The following is a 22858-nucleotide window of genomic DNA, read 5'->3' on the forward strand; positions in this document are numbered from 1 at the left end:
TTCTTTATTCTTTCAATAAAATACAACAAAAACCTTGTGTGGAAAAAAAAAATGTTGGTCCTGTGATACGAGATTTGGAACCCATCTCGCGAGATTCTGTTGTTGCAACACGGGCTCGCTGGGTAGGTGACATCGTGAAATCCCGGGAGCCTGAACGCAAATGGATTAGGAAGCGAACTGTAGGAAAGCTTTCTCAACAAACTCTTTCAGTCTCAAAACGTGCATAGCTAATTTCCAAAATTTTGCAATTCGATAAGAAATAACATCCAGTACACGTTCTACTGAACTAGTTTACATCTTGGATCATTTTCTTCAACAAGGTAGCGGACCTTCTTTTGCAAGAACCTAGCTACTACCTTTGACCAAAAAAAGCAGAAGTCACAACTTGCCTTTGGAGGGTAGTTCTGCAGGAATGTCGCAGAGAGAAAGACCTACGTTTTATCGGCAGGAGGTGAACAAGACGATTTGGGAGGTACCAGAGCGCTACCAAACCTTGTCTCCAGTCGGGTCCGGGGCCTATGGATCAGTTTGGTAAATCACGCTATTTGCTTGATTATTATGTCTGCGCATAGAGTTAGCCATTCATTTCTATGAGGCCTGCATAGTTGTTGAAGTTAGCTTCCCAGTTAGCTAGCTAGATCGAGAATATAACGCTGCCCGGTCGCAGGGCCCTCTAGATTATGTGACTGCCAGAAATACCAAGCGAACATGCTTCCTTGTCCCAACCCTTTGGTCTCCGCACATTGTAATAACAGCAAGACGCTCAAAATGTTGCAATATTACATGTTGTTTTAACTCCCCAACCAATGCATTTCATAGCTAGCTACATTACGTGCATGATTTAAATATATCCCTGTACTTTTAGTTTGTCACATTACCGTTATCACTCAATGATGTTATCACTCAAGAAAATATTATGCACATTGTTAGCTTCGAAGAGCTGCAAACAACTACATGTGGTCATAAACGTTACTGTACTCTTGAGTCTTAAATGTAAAACGTTTTCCAGAAAACATGCACTTGTTTCCTTCCTGCTACGTACTAAGGGAGTGTTCCTTTCTGTTGTGTTCCTTTCCAATTTAATTCCAGTTGGTTGTGCAACGGATGCATTTTGGACTCCACGTTTGCAGTTATGTAGTAGAAGTCGTAGTAGTTAAAAGTAGTGCAGTTAAACATGGATACAGTGTGTGTCACTTAATAATGAATGCCAAGCTGATGCCCATGATGACTGGTGCATGTTACTAACCAGGATTTTGTATCGCTGGTTCGTTGTCTGAACTTGCTACGCAGAGTAGGAAAGGGCATCGTCTTGTCATCATTGATCCGCAGTTCTGTAAACAGGGGTTTATTAATTCTGCGTAACAAACAGTTTAAGTTGCCGAACTAAATGGAGAGGAACATTTTCCAATATAAAGGTTTCTCTATCAATCTAATTTACGTGTCACAATATCGGAACTGAAATTGCAACCTGTTACATTCAGCTACATTTGGCAATAATCAAAATTCGTGATCCAGCAGGCATAATAGACGCTTTGATTTAATGTTTTGCAACTTCAACGTTTTGTTTGGTAGAACGAATACACCCCAGTACAGCTTGCTTGTTACCATTTGATGCGCAGTTGTGCGCTGAAGTAATATAAAATACTGTTTCCTATCTCTGTCGAAGTACTAGCCTGGTCTCCGATCGATTTGTGCTTTTGGCTAATCTATTGACATTGTCAAACTTAAACCGTGACCTGACACTCCAATAGGGATCAGAAACAGACTGTCAACCAGGCTAACGGCGGACCAGCGATAGGCTTACTTTGTAACCATGTACTAAGGTTAGACTTATAAATCGCTTTGGCCATGTGGGCCCATGGCGCAGGGTCTCATCTGCTAAACTACTCTTCTCTAAATAAACAGATTCACCGGTCTTTTATCTTCCACAGCAACATGGTCTCTTGTAACACCGCAGCTGCTAGGCAACGACAGGACAGGCCAATCGGTCACGAGTTCAGAGCTGTCCTTCACTTGTGTTTGATAGGGAAGGCAGTACCTAGGCTAGTTCCGTCCGTGGCGTTAATATTTTCCAGTGTGTTGTTGTCGCCAAAAAGTAAACATCTGCTTGTTGTTGTTGTTGTGGTGCCCACAGCAGGCGCTGACCTCTGTGCTGCTGCTAGGCAGAATGATTATCTGCTGTTGGTCGGATTAGACCGAGATGTTTTATACTGTACAGGGCATAAAACATTTCATGTTCAGAAGGATTACCCCCCACCCAGGGCGTTCGTGTATGTGCATGCCACTGATAATGTACCGCTTTAAGTTCTTGCCCGCCGACCTCTTTGGTTGTGCACAATCATTTGTTGCCATTTGCTCTGTACAGTGCCTAGCTAGCCTGGGTGTTTGTGCTTTCTTCCCACCTCCCTATGGAATAACCAACGACCGCAATGGAGTTGGCACAAGAGCAATGACAGATCCAAACTAGCAGCTGACTGGTTGGCAGAGATTCAAGAGGCGAGGGGGAAGTTGAAAGGGAGAATATCCTTGTCTGTCTGTCAGCCAGCAAGCCAGGGTGAATCTGGGGAAATGTGTGTAATTTAAATATAACCGGAGGAAGCAGTGAATTTTAGGCTTGTTTTGAAGAGGAAATTGCCCAATATGACGATTAGCAGAGCAAAAGGGCCTTCCCCCTCCTCACACCTGCTCAGGAGTGGGTTCAGTCTTTGTCCAGTGGCATGTTTTCCTGGTAGTCTAGTCAGTGGTTGTAGGCCCTGCTGTTATGACAATTCAAAACAAAACTAGTCAGGGAATTGTGAGATGCAGCATTCCATTGCGAGGCACAGCTTTTAACCGCCAGTAGCGATCGGCCAGTAGTGCCTGGTTACTTCTCTTTCTGATCTGTGGCACTGGCCAGCTTGCTAGAAAAGACGGAAGTTGCTAGTCTACTCTGTTCCTGAAACAAAGATGTCAGCCAAGTCCAGCATGGCTGGTGGTACTTTGGGCTGAAGTAATGGCTGTGGTGCTACAGGCTCAATGCTTAACCACCTGAAAGGGATGGACCGCTAGACCCAAGCGGCTGAAGGCAGTAGCGGGCTCCTCTCCAACAACAACAGACAGCGTCAACACAAAAGCTTAAATGCAGTAAATCTAGGCTAACTCCATGGTGGTCAAATGCCATGGTGGCCATGCATGTGTGTTGCTCATATTATTTAGTTTGAAGGTTTGTCACATCCCAGGTGGCTCCCTCTGACTTTCTCAGGCGGGAGTCTAAGTAAGAGAGGAGGACTTTGTTAACGTGGCCCTGGGAAGACATTGCTCCTGGAGTCTGCCTCAGTCTGCTGCCAAGCCCTTAAAGGGGTATTTCAATGGTGTTTTAACGAGACATTGAGAAAGGCTAGGCTATACCCTTGTGTTACAGTCACAGTTTGGTGCAGTAGCTCAAATAACTGCATTTGCGTTTAATATGTTATTCAGTCTCATGCTGGCCACAGCTCTAGTTAATTCCACAGGCATGGCTGTTTACTGAGCAAGGCTCAAATCATTTGTCATTATAACGACGGTACCTTGCTGTCACCGCCACAGATTTCAATAGTTCTCTTGTTAATCTGGCCATAATAAGCAGTGTGTTTCCACACATTCTTCAATCCGTTTTGATTCCGTAATATCCAGTTACAACTGTCTTTCTAATATATTGTACAGTAGTGCAGTTGGTACAACATGGAGTCTTAGTGAAATGAAACAAAACCTGACGCCATTTTTCAGATCTCACTTTCCTTTCAACACACACAGTGACGTCACAGTGTGTGCTTTTTGGTGTGCGAAAAAACAAACCTGGCTCCTCCTGGCCAGTTATGTATGAAACACATCCCACTGCCCCAGACGTCTCTCAGCCAGGATAAACCCCACCTAAGGGCACTACTGGGTGAAGTGCCCCTTTAAGAGGGCTCGGGGAGGATCGGACTATTGAACTTTTCCCAGGGTTTCTCCTTCGCTCGCGTCTGTGAGCCAGACTCTCATGGCCAGGCAGCGAGCCACTGTCCCAAGTGGAACCCTGTTCCCTGCTTAGTCCGCTTGCTTTCGACCAGCGCTGCAGGCCCCCTTGTGAAAAAGTAGCTGCCTTCATGGAAACCCGGGATGCCGTTTGGGGAGCTGTTTCAGCCTGCTGAGAGATTACATGTTGTTCTGCTGATGTGTCTTTTTTTTTCCCCTCCGTCCAGCACCTATTACATCACTTTCATGCAAAGTCAGCCCTTTTGAAAGCCCTTCCGAGGTCCGTGTTTCTCTGGTGTCTTTTTAGAAAATGGAGCCCTGGCCGGCAAAAGTTGCCTCAGGCCAAGACGGCTAACTGACAAGATGTTGTGTGTGTTGAGTTGTTACGACACGGTTCTGTATTTGATCAGTGCTTCAGAAAAACAGGGCGTGTGAGCTCATGCTGTTTTGGAGTTAGTCACATACTCTTTCATAATGTTGACGAATATCTGCCTCTTCTGTCTTCTCCACCAGCTCGTCGTTTGATGTGAAGACTGGCCTGAAGATAGCTGTAAAGAAGCTCTCCCGGCCTTTCCAGTCCATTATCCATGCCAAGAGGACCTACAGAGAGCTGCGACTACTCAAACACATGAAACATGAGAATGTAGGCTGACTTTCTTAAAAGCTGCTCAACTGTGTACTACATGAGTCATTCTGATTTAACTGTGCAGAGGTGAAGTTTAGGAAAATGCTGTTTTCAGTATCTCACTCACTCGCACACACATAACATCCCAGTTCTTGCATGGCCAGCATACTCACCAGACATGTCACCCATTGAGCATGTTTGGGATACAGTGAAACTGCACATTTTAGAGTGGCCTTTGATTGTGGCCAGCCTAAGGCACACCTGTGCAATAATCATGCTGTCTGATCAGCAACTTGATATGCATCAAGATGCTGGATGGATTACCTCGGCAAAGGAAAAGGGCTCACTAACTCAGATTTAGACCGATTTGTGCAGAATATTTGAGAGAAATAGGCCTTTTGTGTGGATGGAGAAAGTCTTAGTTCTTTGAGTTTAATTTTGTTCAGTGTATTTCTATATTGACATGGAATGTGTTACTACGTACATTGCCAAAGTGCACAGTCGCACAAACACACACATTGTTGTTCACTGTTTTGTTAATAAACAGAACAGTGATCAACAATTAGATTAACATGTGAATAGTGCTGGTGTTATTTTCATTATCCTGATTAATTTTTCAGCTGGTTGCTGCTAGTATTTCCCCACTAATAAGGCACTCCAGTGTTTTTCCTCACTGATGAAGTTGCATTTTCTCAATTTCTGTTGCTATTTTGTGTTTTTAATTTGGGGAAAGTATTTCTCGAATATTTGCATAGTTTTCCCAGTGCAGGGGAAAATGTATTTGGTCTCTAACTCTCTGCGGACAGCGTGAACACAGCCTGTCCTCGCTGGGTTGCCAGATCTGTCTGTGACAACCTGTTTCTATGCTCAGGTTATTCAAATCTCTATTGTGCATATTTGAATTTTTAGTTGTGCTGCTGATTGAAAGGTTGTTGCTCTGCTGAAATGTTCTTAAATGCTATTTTCTGCCCAAACCAATTCCCTATTGGGAGAGCTTCCTTGTTGTGTTAGTCACTTGTTCTTTTGTATTTTAGGTGATTGGCCTTCTGGACGTCTTCTCCCCTGCTACCAGCCTGGAGGAGTTCAATGACGTGTGAGTTGAAAAACACCTGTTGTGTTATTATGGCCTTAATTAAAGGGGACAAATTGCCGCATGTTCCCCCAATTTAAATGGCCATGAAACTTCTCGAAGAGTTTCTTTACAGATCATGACCGGTCGAAGTCAAGGCGTGTCCCGACCTGTCGCAGTCCCAATCAGAATGAGATTCAGGTGTGCCGCAGGTCGTTTCGGGAGAGACTTGATGGGTTCTTTTAGGCTTCAGCTGGTTTGCGATTGTAGCCTAAACCAATAATCTTTTCACGAGGTGAACTCAGAAACTGAAAGGATGTTTCAGATTGATGATCACGGGAGACTTTGATGCCCTCTTACTCCGACAATGTTCTCTTATCTACCTTCCATTCACTTGGCCTGTATCAGTGATTTGGAGAGTAAGTCACTTCACACTACCATGCAACCTGTGCCGTCAGGCACCTGTAGCAGAAATCAGTCAAGAGCAGCAAAAGGAACTAACCTTGGTAGAATTTAAGAGTGGTTTAATGACCTTCCTGTCACATGGGTCGCTGTTTTCAAGAACTGCCGTAAATGACTAAACCAGATGCCTTCAGTCGTTTGTGTCTGTTTGTTGATGCTGAAAGTCAACGAGAAGAGGAAGTGGCCAGATTGTTCAGCTACTGAGTTCGGGCCGGGCCGGCTGATTCTATGTGGGTGGGTGCCTGGTCCAGAGAGAATGTCAGACGCACAAGTCTGGACCTGCTTCTGCTCAGGCAGGACAAAGCCTCTTAGCGAGCCTGAGTGCCCAAGTCTGTTGGTGCTGTTTGCCATGTTTGGCTTCCAGCAGAGCAGTTTGAAACAGCCGAACAAAGAGATCTGGGACGCGGCTCTCTCTGCCAACTCCCCCACAGGACGGGAGAACTGCTGCGTGACATCCGCCTCTAGGCTGTCCTGCTGACCCTGATAGGCTGAACACACTGTGCCACTGAGGCCTGCAGGACAAGGCCTGCCGGGAGAAGAATGTACCGAGGATAAAGAACAGTTAGAAACTCTGTGCAGCGGAGCGAGAAACTCTGGCAGAGGTTTCAAATTGATGTCCAGGAAAACCCTGTGGTAGTTTATGGAGGGCCCTGTGGTAGTTTATGGAGGGCCCTGTGGTAGTTTATGGAAATCAATGGGATATTTTATTCAGGTCTGGTAGCTTTGGTTCCACCAGCTCTGGTCCAAAAATATGGATGGTATCTCCAAAAACAGTTCAGAACCTAATCCCTGTCTCTAGAGAGAGTGTCTCCACACCCCTGTGTCTTTGATCTCATGTAGTATCTCATCTCATGTGGTAGCAACGGGGTCCCAGGGAAGTCCGAGCGACTGTTAAGGTAGTACATGGGTAATGGCTTTGCTTTCACTTTAAACAGAGTTATTTTAAGACGGTGCAGCATTCATCTGTCTGTAGAGCGGCCAGTCCCCCAGGCCTCACTCAAGTCTCTGTGTGCTGCTTCCGTGTGTTTTGGCTCATCTCCTCCTTCCCTCCAAAAGTGCTTCCAACCTGTTTGAGCCTGTTCAGCTGACTTTGAGATTTGAATTACACGTGCAAGTGGGCTAACTGGATGTGCTTGAATGTCTGTGTAATGATGTTCTATTTGCGGAGGGCGGGGGCTCCTGGAGAGGCGGAGAAGGAATGCCGGTGTGGGTTAGGGAAGTGGGGGCGACGACAAAAGGGTGGAATAGCTGCTCGGCTGGTTTTAGCGGACTCTTACGAGACATCTGGGAGAACACTGACCTGGCACACAGTCAACAGGGATGCAGCGATGGGGTTGGTGTGTTTACCAACATATCTCGTGGTGCTCAGCTGCATGGCCAAATCTGACAGACTGGGCTTAGGATCAGAGGGTTACTCAGCTAAAGATGTGGATTGAAACCACGCTTGTTAGTTTGCTGTGTTTGCACAGACATGACTTAGCGTGTCGAAATGAGAGTCTTTATGCGGTTGACTTGTTTTCTTTGACACACCTCTCTGTTTCTGATTGGCAGGTACCTGGTGACCCACCTGATGGGGGCGGATCTCAACAACATAGTGAAGTGTCAGAAGCTGACGGATGACCACGTGCAGTTCCTCATATACCAGATTCTCCGGGGGTTAAAGGTGAAACGCGTACACATACGCACACTACATAACTTGCTCCGAAAGTTGGCGGGCCACATTGAAAAGGCAGCCAAAAATGTTCTGTTGATTTCCTGGTTCGTTAAAGGTGGACTCAGTGAAATGTTGCTTCAACACGAGGGACGTTAGTCATTTCAAAGGTTTTTCCTGCTGTAGTACACTTCATTCCTGCCATGTTTCTGAGGTAAAACTGGTGACTCATGTCTCCTAGTCAGTGATGTCGATGTAATCTAATGACTTTTCTTTCTCGCTCTCCCTCTCTCTCACAGTATATCCACTCCGCAGATATCATTCACAGAGTAAGTCTCCCCTCCTGCTTTGTCGTGTGCCATGATATGCCCGGCCTGATGACTCACCGTGTGGTTCAGCATCCCTGTCGTTTGCTTCATGACTCAGAATCTGCCATCACTGGAGTAGTTTCGGAATGACAGGCATGGTCCAACTCATCAGCGACCTGGCTGCGGAATCATTGGCTCGGCCTGGCTGCGGAATCGTCCGCAGCCAGGCAGAGCCAATGACTGATCATAGTCACTTACAGAATTTCAAGCCGCCTCTTCACCCACATTCTCTGGCCCTGGCCCAAACCATCGGTTCCTAGAACCAATCAGGCTGGCCTGAATATTTGCCTTTGGCAGTGGGGAAGGTGGTCATCTCCAGAAAATTTGTGGAGAATAAACAATCTTCTGTGGCCTTGTCCAGAGAAGGAATTCTGGGTGGCCAGGCAAATTATTCTGACCATGGTGAAACACACCTTGTCTGGTAGCCAGATAACAACACTGATTTATGTTAGTTAATAATAAATACAGTAGATGCATCCAACGTGGATTTGGTCACCTGTGAACATTACGCATGAGTGGACCCAGGAATCAAACCCACTGTACATGTGTTGTAGACTGCCTGCCTCACAGACAGACCTACAGTTTAGAAACCTTTTCTGTTTCATGAACTGACCTGCTTGTTTCCCGTGGCCCATGCCTGCTGCTTAAACAAACACCATAAAGAAGAGAAGCCATAAACAGGACATCTGCTTTCTTCTGTGATTGTGTCATTAGAGATGTCTGTTTTTCAAAGAAGTGATCTGAGAATCATGCTTGATTCAGAGTAGATGGATTTGATCTGATGGTGATTTAGGTATTGTTCTAGACAATCTTTAGTTGAGAAGACATTTTTGATCTTGTGTGGGGTATTTGTGGTAATGATAATAACAGACTAATGATGCTAATAATGTATGTTCTTCCAATGTTCTTCAGGACTTGAAACCCAGCAACCTGGCAGTGAATGAGGACTGTGAGCTCAAGGTAAGGGAGTTTATTACCACACATGTTGAAACCAGGCTTGCCCTGAATGGTCCAGACAGGCGTGTCCGCCTGAGGGCCTAACCAAACACGTGCCGACCAAACGTCGGGTGGTACTAAAAGTTCAAAGGAAACGAAGAACCCTGTGCATTTTGAGATGCCCCCCCCCCCCGACTGTTGCCATGGAGCTGGGTGTCACCGGTGTCATATTGGTTTTGCCTGTCGTCATCAGATCCTGGACTTTGGGCTGGCGCGGCACACCGACGACGAGATGACGGGCTACGTTGCCACACGCTGGTACCGAGCGCCGGAGATCATGCTGAACTGGATGCACTACAACATGACAGGTAGTCTGAGGCTGTCTGGGATTCGATCGCTCACCTCCATCTACACTCATTGCCCAGGATCCTGACACCTGACCTGCTAGTGACCTCGGACCAACGTCAATGTTAACAGAGCTCTGTGAACGGACAAACCGGTCAGTTCAGTGGGTTGCTATGAAAGTTTGGACACACTAACGGCTTCCTCTTTGTTACAGTGGACATTTGGTCTGTGGGATGCATCATGGCAGAACTCCTCACTGGAAGGACCCTGTTTCCTGGTACCGACCGTATCCTTTCATTGGCCCCCCCCCCCCCCCCCCCCGTGCTCAGCTGACCCACCCATGGGTCTAATACATTTCACCACACTGGGACTAACCTAGCTCTGAGATCACCGCGCCTCGTTCTCCAGAGAACACATCGGACGTGACCGGAGTGCGCAGTCGCGCTTCTGTTGATCGGCAGATGTGTGTGATGTTGACGGGTTTTTGTGGGTCACGACGGTAGGAGATCTGTGCGTATGTTAACGTGTCGACACTCTGCACAACTAACCCCACTCTGGCACATCGGGTGCTTCTTCTCTTCAGTTCCTCTCTGGTTTGGGCCCCTCCCTGCAGCACGCCCCCCGGGCTGGTTTGGCCCACTCCCTGCAGCGCTCCCCCGGGCTGGCCGGCCCGGCACTCTGGACCTTCTCCTAATTGGTCCGTTTCTGTAGACACTCTTGGTCCCGCCTCGCCGCGCTTGGTTTCTGAAAGTGTTCTCTCAGGCTTTTGTTGTGTGTTAGAGTCACTTAGGCTTCTCTCCCTCTGTAACATTCACAACATGGTCTACCGCTCTGGGAGTGTTTCCATCTGTGGCTCTGCTGAATTGGTCTGGTGTCCATCTCCACTTGGCCTTGCTCTTCTCTCTGTCTGCCAATGCTTTTCAGAAGCTCAACCGGCGAGGCTGTTAGGGGTCACGTTCCCCTGTGTTGTGTTGACCTGTCACATTGGGCTGCATGCTTCTTGAGGAGGACGGTGATACTGAACAATTCCCACTGTGGCTCTGTGTTTTTATGCAATCCTGTGTCCACAGCAACCCAGAAATTAATATTCCGCCTACAATGACAGCCAATGACTGAGGATTGTGCTGGGCCATCTGGCAAGTTAAAACCAAGCACGATGGGAAAGTTGAAATTCAGAGTAGATGCTTATTGGGCATTATGAGGTAACTGATGAGAGCTGGTGTACACCCATCTTTTGATATAGTTAAAAGTACATTGTACTTAGTTTACAACATCACCAGCCAGAATTTTACACTGGCCACAGCAATGTCCCAGGCTGCTTTAGTGACTGTTGTTGCGCCAAGCCAGCTCAACCGATTGCAGCTCGGGTCATTTTAGAGACAGCAGATACTATTATGAAGCCCGGACGGCGTTCCTGTCCCCTCCTTGATCCTGTTGTTCCTTCACTCCTGGTACCTGATAGATATTGACCAGTTGAAGCTCATAATGCTTCTCGTTGGGACGCCGGGGCCTGAGCTCTTGATGAAAATCTCCTCAGAGTCTGTGAGTGTCCGTTACAATACCACATCTGCTGAACGGCCTGAGGGTGCTTTGTTTCTGCATTCATTTGCAAAGTGTCTTATCTTTAGCAACAGTCACTCTTCAACAGCATGCTCTTTGTTTTTCAAATCATATGTGTCTGTGAGTGCGATGGCATTCACTTGTATACAGATTATTTTCTTGGATTATTGCATTCTATGATCAAAGCATGGGACTCGCAGCTGATTAGCTAACTTGACTTTCTCCTCACCGCTGAAACCTCTCCTGCAGCATGTTACTAATCTGCCTTACTCTCCCACACCATCTAGTTTCTGTTTTCTCACCTTCCTTTCCAAGATGGGATCTTTTCCCTTTTGGCTGAGCCTCCTAGGGGTCCCTTTACTAGGAGACTGTTAGCCCGTTGAGATAAAGCCTAAACCCAACCAAGGCATTACCTCAGGGAGCTAACGTGAGTGTTCAATCCTCCTATTGACTATGAGACTGTGTTAGCCCGTTGAGCTAAAACCTGGCCTGGGCATTAGCTCAGTGAGTTAACATGAGTTGTCTACTCTCCCACTGACTTAGCTCCTTGTTAACTCACAACCTCTGCTGTCCTGCTCTCTGTACTTGTACCCCTTGACCTGTACCTGCTAGATATAAACCAGCTACAGCAGATAATGCGTCTGACAGGAACGCCCCCAGCTTCTCTAATAAGCAGGATGCCCAGCCACGAGGTGAGCGGGAACAACTTACTTCATTCAATGCGTTTCTCTAACGGGCCCGATACCCGGTTCCTCCAACCGGCTTGCAACAATACTGAGTTGGCCCTAGTTTTGAGGGCAAATTTCACATCAGTTGAAGAAGTAAAGGTAAAAACTGCAGTTTGCCTTCCCGAACTGACAGAATTGACAAAGTGAGCCCAACCAACCTCCCTGTCATGTAACCCAGAGCAAAGCCAGTTACCCAGAGCCAGAACATAATCTCCTTTAGAAGAGACTAACCCTCTCTGTCATCTAGTCTAAAACAGAGCCACTTACCCAGGGCCACAACATAACAACCTCCTTTAGAGGAGACTAAACCTCCCTGTCGTGTAGCCCAGAGCAGAGCCACGTATCATGAGCCAGAACATAACAACCTCCTTTAGAGGAGACTAAACCACCCTGTCGGGTAGCCCAGAGCAGAGACACCTACCCCTGGGCCACAACACAACAACCCCCTTAGGGATTTGACCCCACATTATTGAAGAGGACGTTGACAAAAAAATACAAGTGTTTTGTGCGTCACTCCTTAAAAAAATAATATAATAATGTGTAGGTTGTTTTTTTGCACTGCCTGCTCCGCTCCGTAACCCCTGAGTGATGCCTGATTGCACGTGAATGGAAGCCACGCAGGGACTACGCTCCTGTCTCCTAATGTTTGGTTTGACACACCAGTGTTACAAAGCAGTTTTAGGCCTTATGAAGCCATGATGCGCCTGGCATTGCACACTAACAAACTAAGACACGTTACTTGAAGTAGAATTAGTCGAATCACTTCCTCAACAGTTTGCTGAGGGAAGTGGAACCTGAGAATCGCAGGTTGGACGTTCCTCTTTTGGAGCAGGATGAAGCCGACTTTGGAAACGCTTTACATTGTGCCGCGTTCAAACCAAATAAAGAAGCGGCACCTGTTTTAAATCATGACCGCTGCTCTTCTCCTACCGCTTTCTGTCTCTGCGCCGTTCACTGTGTCTGCAGATGTGCCTTCTCTTGGCGGTATTGTTGGTTAATCCACTCTAGCCAAACTGCCATCTGATCAAGTGACTGGGCCGGCATGGTTACGAGTCGGCTCTCGTGCTTTCCGATGAGGGCCTGTCTAACCTTTGTGTCCGCGTCCCTTTGTTTCACAGGCCAGGAACTACATAAACTCTTTGCCGCAGATGCCCAAGAGGAATTTCGCCGACGTGTTCATCGGAGCCAACCCGCAAGGTAAAGTCGGAGTCGTTATCCTACACCCTAATCACTCGCTCGGAGGGCGCACGTGAGCAGGTTACACGTGTCTTTATTTTTACTTAGAATATTTCACCCTTTTTTTTTGTAAGATGGCGAAATGCATTTTCGTAGGTTTCACGAGTTTGCTGAGAAATGCACATTCTTCTGCTATTGTCAGCCCTATCCCTCTAACAGCATAAACCTCACAATTCTTATTTTGGACTGCTGTGATGCCTTTGATTTTGGACCATTTGGTAATTTCAGGATTATCCACTGGAGATCCACCTTTTTGCCAAGGATATTTATCGTGCTGTTGTTTGATCATGTGGTGTTACATTTAAGTGAATGTTAACAGTCCAGAAGTCTGCGTCAGATGATACACAGAGGCTGTTTGTTGACTGTCTGGATTTGAATGGTGCTCTCCTCTCCGTAGCGGTGGACCTGTTGGAGAAGATGTTGGTTCTGGACACCGATAAGAGGATCACTGCTGCCGAGGCCCTGGCCCACCCCTACTTCTCCCAGTACCACGACCCGGATGATGAGCCCGAGGCCGAACCCTATGACCAGAGCTTCGAGAGCAGAGAGCTGGAGATCGAGGAATGGAAACGTATGTAGACTCTGAGTAGACTGTATCGTTGTTAAGACGCTATAGAAGGGTCATGGTACATTCTCAGGGCAGTTATTATAACACCATCATGATGGGTTGTACCTGAAGGGTTTTTCCTGTCAGATAAAATGCTCGCAAACCCCACAGACAACACAGAAACACTCAACACGCCCCTCTGCCTCCCTCTCAGTTTCTCGCTTGGTTTCTCTTTCATTTTGTCTCACTCGCTTTTTATCCCAATCAGTAAAATGTATTTAGAAAGGCCTTTTTACGTCAGCGGTTGTGACCAAGTGCTTTTCCAAAACGGCCGGCCTGAAACCCCTCTCTCCCTCTCTCTCTCCCCCTTCAGGGCTTACGTATGAGGCTGTGTGTGACTTTGAACCGCCCATCTTCGACGGAGACGACATGGAGTCGTGATTTGATGATGCTGCCTAGACACGCCCCTCCACACCCACAACTCTATTACTTTGAAGTTCTTACTTCATTAAACCGTTTGGGGGGGGAAAAATAAGATTATCAGCCCAGTGCCTACAAAACCTTAGTCTCTATGGTTAGTTATATTTCTCCCATTGTCTTGCCCACTGTTTTGTCTCCAGTCGGGTGTTGCAACTCACATATCCTGGTCCTGGACCTGTAGGTCCTGTGGCGTAACCGTGGCAATTGCAGTTTTTCATTGCAGCGGCCATTGCAGTACATTGTGGCTGTACAGCGCACAGATCTGGGATCAGGCTATAACTTAAATGGAGAACCGGAGACATTTTGTGGGCAGTTAAAGTTTGTACAAAACCCACTGGTCTTCATCTCCCACAGCGGTGGCTCTTCAACCTCTCATTTCACCGTGAACTAGCTCGGCTGACTCACTTATTCAAGGGCTTGATAGTTAGTAGACAGATACGCCGAAACGTTAATCAGGGGTTCCCCGGGGAGAGGTTTGACAACCCGGGTTCTATAGCGTACAGTCTTTTCAAAGGAGAAACGGCAAGCCAAAACCAGCCACTAAAACTGTTATAGGTCCATAGCCCTGATTCTGTTGCTGTTGTCTCTCTGTGAGGCCCAAATGTCATCCTATTCCCAGTATACTTGGTGAAGCCTATATTTCAGTTAGTTTTGTATTCCTCCTTCAGAAGATTTTCTTCCAGTTGTTATTACTACGAGACTTCAGTTGCTCATCACTGTGACATTCAAAAAGGAATTAGATGCTGAATCGAAACGTCCGGGGGAAATATGGCTGTGTTACTGTTGCGTGTGTATTTTATTTAAATTACTTGGTGGTCCATCGCCTGAGGTGTATAATAATGCTAGTTAAGTCACGTGCGCTCTGCCAATCTGGACATGTCAATCATAGCAGCAGCATTGTCAGTCACGCTTCTCAGAAACCTTTCCGGAATGATCTGCTCTACCGCATCTGTTATATTGCATTGAGTTGTCTCATGGCATTTTTGATAACAATATAGTGCCTAACTTTAACATTGTAATGAACTTATGAACTCTGAGGAAATGTTTCAGCTGTTTTGAATACAATTTTTATTTTTTTGCTTTAGATTCATTGTAGATGAATCTCCACCCCCTAACCCATAGTATTGGAAGTGTTCAATCTTTCTAACGATTGGTTAAAAGTCAGCCTGCAGACGCTAAACCGTTTGTCACCTTTTTGAACCAACACTAATGTTGTTATTCACTTAGTTGAATATCCGAACGTTAGTCTGGCAGATTCATTTGGAATTTTAATAATGATGTCCTTTTATTTTGAAGTTGCTGCCCCTCACCCGCTCCTTCTTTCGATGAAGGAGCTGGACCTGGGGGCGGAGACACGGTAAATTACTGAGAAGTAGCTCCAGTATATATGAATAACCTTCCCAGGACTCCGGTCTCGTGGAACCAGATTGAATGCTGTGCTGAAATGGACACAATGCAGACCGGTTCAATCGTTCTGCAGTTTTCAATACCACTTACATTTACACATTTGAACTTTGAAACTAGATTGAGTTGATCTGAGCCTCCCTGGCATGTCGTTGAATGTGCCAAATCATTGTGGCATTAATTCAATTTGGAAAAACGTGCTTGTGGGTGCAGAATCTAGTAATGCGTATGTAAATATGTTCTATATTTTTATTTTTTAATCTTCATGACTTTGTGGTTTATTATTGAAATGATTTCAAACAATCTTCATTATCAGCATGTTACTTATGTTATGTGTGTGCATTTTGAATACAGGTGTGTTTACAGGAGTTTGAAGTGTCATGCTTAAAGCCGCAAAAAATTTAATTATTAAATGAATGTCAAAAATAAGGGAATTACTTTGATATATTTATACTTTGTTGAGATGGTATTTATAAACTGGAGAGAGATACTTTTGTTTATTTTAGCCAAGCCCCGTAGAAGACTTGTCTAGCAGAGTCACTATAAGTTTAATTAAGGCCTTTATAAATAAATGAATAAAGACAGTTATTTTTAAGAGTGAAAGAGTCTGTTTGGTTATTTGTTTTTAGTTCATAACGTATATATGATAGCCATTTTAGAAAAGGAAGTTGCCTTTTCCTGGCTATAGTATAGCTTAAGGTAGTAGGGCTTTTCACACTTCTGAAAATAATCGTAAAATCCATCAGCCATGCTAAAAATAGATGCAAGAAGTGCTGATGAAGTGTTGTCCTCATGCAGTAGCAGTGCTGTGGAAGATAATGTTAAGATGTTTTAGTCATTCAAATACACGCAACAGTCTGGGGAACACACTTTGACTATACCAACCACACTTACATTACAAAATAATGTGAATTTGTTCAAGTGAATAAGGAACCTGCACATCACCTGTCTTTGGCCAAACCTAATGAACGGAAAGCATCCTGACATCTGTGTGAACTTTACGTGACCAAAAATGTGTGTGTGTGGAGTTAATATCAGTCATGCCTTCATTTAATGATTGGTCTCAACAAAAGTCAAATACGGTACTTTATTTAACTGTCCACATGGGGTCAGACTTCACAAAGGATTGGGTCTTCTGGTTCAACAAAGAAATGCACACAGTGATCTTAAAGGCATAGTCCACCCAAAAACGAGTGACCCCTCATTGACTTTAAACTATAAGCAGTCTATGGACAGGATTTTATTGGAGTCTTGAAACAGCGTTTTCCCAGTATTGTTTCCAATCGCTAGCATTTCTGTGGCACAAATCTGTCCAAATCCAGAGACCTATATTGGCATTTTTCATGCGTCATATGGAAATTCATAGTAAATCCAAGTCATGTTATCGATTTCAAGGGCTGTTGTTAAGGTTAACTATACATTTCAAATTCTTTTAGATGGTTTGGATACGATGCACAAAAAATGCTAACATAGGTCTTTTTGACCTGAATGGGAATTGTGCCCAAAATTCTAAAATCTTAGCATTTAGAAACAGTGCTAGTGTACCTAAAACAAAGCATGTATTCTTATCAAACATTTCCATTCCCTGTTGTCAAGGTAAGGACATCGAGCTACCATTTATGTACTGTATATATATTTGTCAATATTTTTGACAACCTATCTCGAGATTTCAGGAATACAGTCAATATGCTTTAAATTGACTATAACAAAATGAAAACTGTATAGACATCATGACCAGATAATGGGCCTGCCTTTAAACAGTTTCTCCACTGACTGTCCGGTTCGGTAGTAATGAAAGTGAAGCCAGCCTGCCAAGCACAGGTAGGAGACACATTGGAGGACGTGTTGCTAATCTTAACGGCGATTAAATATACCAGATTTTCATTGAGGCGCACCAGACACTGCTGCAGACTAAATGCGAACCTGTGGCGAAATTAGATTGACAACCCTGAGGTAGACATGTTGTACTTTACGAGGAGTGCTAGGAGTGTTGTTTAGTATTTCTGCCCAAAGGTTGTTTTGTGCACATTTCTGTCATAAAGAATCTGCTGTAATTCAACAGACTGACGCCATGCAAGTCAGAGGGGAAGTCACAGGTGAATTTGGCCACACTGGTTTTGGCAAAAGTCACATTAGTCCCCTTTAGCCATGTCAGGAAGCCCTTCAGGAGGCAGTCGCAGTGGAATCTGTTCCCATGAAGGTTGATCCAGCTGAGGGAACGGAAAGCCGCTGGGTCAGGAGAGGCCAGGAAATTGTAGGAGAGGTCAACTCTTTTGAGAGATTTGGGGAAAATGTCTGGTTGGAGGTAGGTAAGAAAGTTGTAGCTGAGATCCATCACTTCCAGAGTCACAAGACCATTGAAAATGCCGTCTGGGAGAGCCTGCAGGGAGTTAAAGCTTAAATCCAGAATAGAAAGCTTGTCAAGATTGTCAAATACTTTCAAACACTGTCCACGTGCCCATATCACCTGCAGGGCGATGTTCCTTAGCTCCAGCAGCTTCAGAGAGTTTATAGCAGGAACTGAAATATCACTGTTTAAGGTGCACCACTGTATGAAGTTGTTACCATACCAGATACGCTCAATGTGTGGGAATTTATTTAACAAAATGTACACATCTTCTAAATTAGTTAACCTGTTGTTCTGAACATTTAGTATCTTAACAGAGTTAGTAAAGTCCCAGAGGCCTTGCAAAGATGTGATTTTATTATCAGCCAAACGAAGATGGTGCAGGTTTGGTAGTGGCGCAGGGGAGCCGTATGTATTGAGTTTCCGAATAGAGTTTCCTGTAAGATCTAGGATTTGTAGGTTTGGAAGTCCGGTAAAGGCTTGATATCCTAATGCACCAATGTGATTGTAAGATAAATCTAATTCTAAAATATTATGTAGTTTGTCAAATGTGAAAGAATAGATTTCCCCTAAAAGATTATATGACAGGTCGAGCCTTTGTAAGTTTTCAAGACCTAAAAATGCCCCCCTCTCAATCTGGTTAATTCTGTTTTGGACTAATGTTATGTTTTTTACCTCTTTCAGTGGACTGAATACTGCATTTTGCAAAGCAAATATGGAGCATTTGGACAAATCTAGAATTTGAACATCACTATTCTTGAGGCCCTCAAATGTTTGCTTGTTAGGATCTTTCATATTGTTGAAACCAAATGATTTCCCCATGGTGCTGTGTTCCAGAATAAGATTGTGAATGTGGGTTCCTTGGATTGCATTGAAAAACAGTTTTGCCTTGTCCACATTGAATCCATTCAAAGACAGGTCAAGTGTCTCTATGGATATGTTCCGAAAGGGATTTCCACATCTCTCCCAGTCAAAGCCATACTCATTCATGCCATATAGATAGACACTGTTCAGGTTGAGGAATCGAAGGTGTTTGCCTTGAAAGACATTTAAGTCCTCCTCACATATGCTTTCCATCCGATTTAATTTAATGTTTAAGTCTTTAAAATCTGTCATGTTTGCAAAGAACTGTGCAGGTTTGACTATTTTCACCCGGTTCCCCATCAGATCTAGTGTTTCCAAGGACACCAGGGGTCTGAGATAGTCACCCTGTAATATAGATTCAGTGAGGTCACAAGTGTACAGAGACAGAATTCTCAGGTTGGACAGTCCCACAAAAGCATCTGTCTCAATCAGTAGATCTTTATTATTTCCTAAATAGAGCACCTCCAAGTTTGCCAGCCTTTTAAAGGTGTTATTTCTTATAATTAGCCCATTCACTTGTTGCCAACTAAGGTCCAGTCCCAGTAGCCCTTCAAGCCCAGAGAAGGATGTCTCGTTTATCTCTCTGATGTGGTTATTGCTCAAATCCACAGCAGTAATGTTTGGAGGCAGCTCAGGGACCTGGTGTAGAGACCGGCCAGAACAAGCTGCTGTAGAGCCCTGTATTGAACATGTTGGGGCGCCTTCGGTCCCCCGAAAGTAGATACCAAAGACAGCCAGCAGTAGAACGTTCCTCATCATCCCCCTGACATACAAAGTAGAACAGAATGCTAATTATTAAAACAGAACCAGGATTATATTTTATTATAGGCTACCACACATACATTAACTGGATACATATTTCAGTCTAGATGTATTCTTATCAAAACGACTGTTTGGGGAACTAATGTGTACCTGCCTATTTGCATTTAAAGGTCCATAGTTCTGTCAGAACATGCTGATAAATGTCCCCCTCATGAGCGCCTGAGTCCACAGCCTTGCTCAGGTATGGCTGTTTAAGCATGGCAAGGCTTACATTTGCCTGTATGAATTTTTATTTAATTATCGGATTAGGCTGAACATCTGAGATACGACACGGCCATTGAAAAGCCTATCAGACTGGCCAATATATGACGTTTTTTGGGGTAATCTGCAGAGGGATGGGGATGAGATTTCTGTCTTTCAATCTAATAGTCAGAATGTTGTATGTGCAATTCCTGACCGCTTCCGAGATGTTCTGATATGTAGCAGCAACTATAAATAATAAGGTCACAATATACTGACGGCTTGTTCAACACATTCAGTTGGCATATCAGATCAAACTTTATTAATGTAGCACATTTCTTACAATAAAATGCTAAACATTTATAATTAATGCATGAATTAAAAGCATTTGAGCTTACCTCAGGTGATGCCTGCTGATAACCCAGCTATAGGTAAAGCTAAATAGTTTTCTTGATGACACCGTTTTCCCCAAATGGTTCCCCCAGAACAGACTCTCATCCAACAGTGTTTGACATGCAAGTACGAGACTATCTAGTCCTGGGATCTTACATATTCAAACTAACCTTTTGAAACGGGGGAATTTCCCATTTGTCAATCAACGCAATATTTTACATTATGCAAACATAACTTGAAGAGCGTGGGGAATTTACTTTCTGTCTCAATACCATACGAAGTCCAAAGTCCAAAAGGCTGGGTTACTAAATGTTGGGGGTAGAGACAACAAGTAATTCTGGGAATTTAGGACTATAGGTTCACTGGACACGCAGCCAGATACGGGTTTATTAAAATATAATCTATATACAAAACGTTAGCAAAAATACAAATTTATGTTATTGCAGTAGATTTCAATATACACTTCCCAATCCAAAAAACATTTAGGGTAACATGGGGAAAAATGCCCCCCCCCCATGTAGGGTAACATGGGGAAAAATGCCCCCCCATGTAACTCTCAGAAAAAACACAAAATGCCACCACTGTTTTTTTCAACACCTCATATGGCTGCCACTAGTCTTAATCAACTACTAATTTCCTCTGCATCATCACACTTTACAGCCAATTATTAAAAACGTTATCTTCTGTATCTCATTATAAGGACTGCGGGGATTTAACTATGAAATTATGTGGAAAAATCACTAAACTTGTGTTTTTGGTTTCAGTAAATAGATATTGATCTTGGGGAGAGGGTGTCTTGCCCCATGTTACCCTACTATTACTTCAATACTGAACAAAGAAATTACCGCAACAAGTGAAGTGTTGGTCCCAGTAATTATTAATTGACCAAATGCATATTCATCATGTGTTTCCGCTCAAATTAGATCACATCCCTGTCAATTAACAATTCTTTGCCAAAATAATCCATCCACTGCAGGACTGTCCACCAGAGCTATTTAATGTTAATTTCCCTACCATAAGAAAGCCTCCAACCTAGAGAATTTGGAAGTACATCCTACCGACCTCACAACCACAGATCACGCTTAGCCACGCCACCCAGGACCTTTTCATACGGCTTCTTAACCTGAGGTTTAGTCACCTGGACCCGGACAGCTAATGAAACAAACAGCATTCTGACTTGTAAACTGAAACGGCTGGCTCTACAAACACACAATCTGTAGACGCGGTCGAGTCTCTGGAACACACGAAAAGTTTTGCGCAACCAACGCCGCACGGCGTGTCGACCAAACCTAACTATCGATCTATAGTTTGATTAGGCCTACCAGTAACACTACACACACACCGTGTATTCAGTGAAGGAGATATAAGCAATGTTAATGCTAGATGAAATAATGACAAATGTAAAAACTTCCCATTTCACAAAGTTTGTGTGTCGTCGCTCTAGGTGCCTAGTCCCATCTCAAAACTGTCACCGAGTGGTTGGCTGAATTAGTCAACTTCCTGGCAGGTGGAAAACGTAAAGGGTGTGTATTTGTTTGTACTCAGTAAAGGTCAAATGTACTTGTGATGATCTGTTGCGTTTTTTGTACTAAGAGTGGTGAAATATTACCACATATTTGTGTGAATAGTATGAAATCGTCTACAAAAATATCGATAAAAACTCAATACTCATATTCCATTATCTTGAAGTATTGTACTTGCTCGACAATCATTGTTAATATACAGCTCCGGGAAAAATTAAGAGACCATTGCATTTTTTCTGTCCTTTCCAAAAATTTTGAAAAGGAAGGTTTTGAGTGAGGAACAGTTTGTAGAGGTCTCTTAATTTTAACCCTTCTGTTCCTCACTCAAAACCTTCCTTTTCGACTTTTTTGGAAAGGAAAGTAAAAGGTGCAGTGGTCTCTTAATTTACTCCGGAGCTTTGAGTACATGTTGTGAATTGTGTTCCCAATTGTTGTCTTACACTTGGAATACAATTTTAACAAGTGAAGTTCAGAGTACATTAATTAAATGTGATTCAAATTCTAATTTCTTAGTTTGGTAAACCTCGTTTTTTTCTACAGGTAGCTTTAGTTTTATTTCTTCAGTTTGAAGTTACTGGTAGTTTGGTAAATGTGTCTCTTCAAAGGAGATTGCTCAACACTGACAAAGCCTTTTGGTCGTTAACCGTTTGATTCCCTTTTGACAGTTTGTTGTGTAACCACCTGATAGTGTGTATTAGGTAGTGTGAGGCCTTTTTCACGCTCTCTCCGAAACTGTGTGTACACATTTATTTTGTTTTTTTACATTTAATATAGCTGAGATGATTCTTGTTCTGTCTCTGACCTGTTTATAGTCATATCTTCTCTAAGTTGTCACTGACTACTTCAGAGCTCGGCACCTAACACTTGGGGTAAAACACTTTTGCGGGATGCACATTTATGGAACGTAACGTTCAACAACTTTTGGCTTTGTAATGTGACCCAGGACAGTCCACCATTACCTCACACAGATCCCCTGATAAACACAAGCTAGGATGCCACTGGATGACAGTTTCCAGTGCTATCGGTAATCATTTCAAAACCATTCTAACATAAAGTACTAATTTCTGGGGCTTTGAAGCGGACATTCTTTAAATTCTATACAATGTCCACTGGTCCTTTTCACTGGTCCTCCTAAATCGAAAAACACAATTCAGATATCAGCATTTGTACTTTAATACAATTTAAAAAATACTGTATATGTTCATTTAAAATAATGAACTTGTATTAAGCATTTTAAAATTCTGCTACTCTGATAGGATTTCTTCAACTTTGTAGAAGTTCCAAAATGCATTGTTCCACAGTCCAGGAGTGTCTGTCATCATTCTTCTATTGGCACAGGGCAACAC

The 22858-nt window shown here is 44.0% G+C and overlaps 2 protein-coding genes across 3 annotated transcripts; one reads left to right on the forward strand and one right to left on the reverse strand.

The window, feature by feature from the left end:
• The first annotated feature begins 113 nt into the window (after positions 1-113).
• On the forward strand, positions 114-15981 carry mapk14a (mitogen-activated protein kinase 14a). 2 transcript variants are annotated; one of them, XM_013136430.3, is made up of 12 exons: positions 114-531; positions 4486-4615; positions 5632-5690; positions 7680-7791; positions 8079-8108; positions 9060-9107; positions 9337-9451; positions 9643-9714; positions 10891-10970; positions 12835-12913; positions 13350-13523; positions 13873-15981. In XM_013136430.3, exons 1-12 carry the CDS (start codon positions 413-415, stop codon positions 13938-13940), a joined length of 1086 nt encoding a protein of 361 aa, XP_012991884.1. In that variant the 5' UTR covers positions 114-412; the 3' UTR covers positions 13941-15981. The 2 variants fall into 2 exon arrangements, with proteins under 2 accessions (XP_012991884.1, XP_012991883.1); XM_013136429.3 differs by lacking the exon at positions 10891-10970 and adding an exon at positions 11601-11680.
• A 470-nt stretch (positions 15982-16451) lies between these two features.
• LOC105023856 (toll-like receptor 5) lies at positions 16452-20152 on the reverse strand. The gene is made up of 2 exons (XM_010893362.4): positions 19995-20152; positions 16452-19357 (listed from the first exon to the last, which is right to left on the reverse strand). The coding sequence occupies exon 2, from the start codon at positions 19351-19353 to the stop codon at positions 17365-17367; it is 1989 nt and encodes a 662-aa protein (XP_010891664.2). The 5' UTR covers positions 19354-19357; positions 19995-20152; the 3' UTR covers positions 16452-17364.
• Positions 20153-22858: the final 2706 nt, after the last annotated feature.

The sequence above is a fragment of the Esox lucius genome, chromosome 12 (genome assembly GCF_011004845.1).
Source record: "Esox lucius isolate fEsoLuc1 chromosome 12, fEsoLuc1.pri, whole genome shotgun sequence".
In the NCBI taxonomy this organism is placed as follows: Eukaryota; Metazoa; Chordata; class Actinopteri; order Esociformes; family Esocidae; genus Esox; species Esox lucius.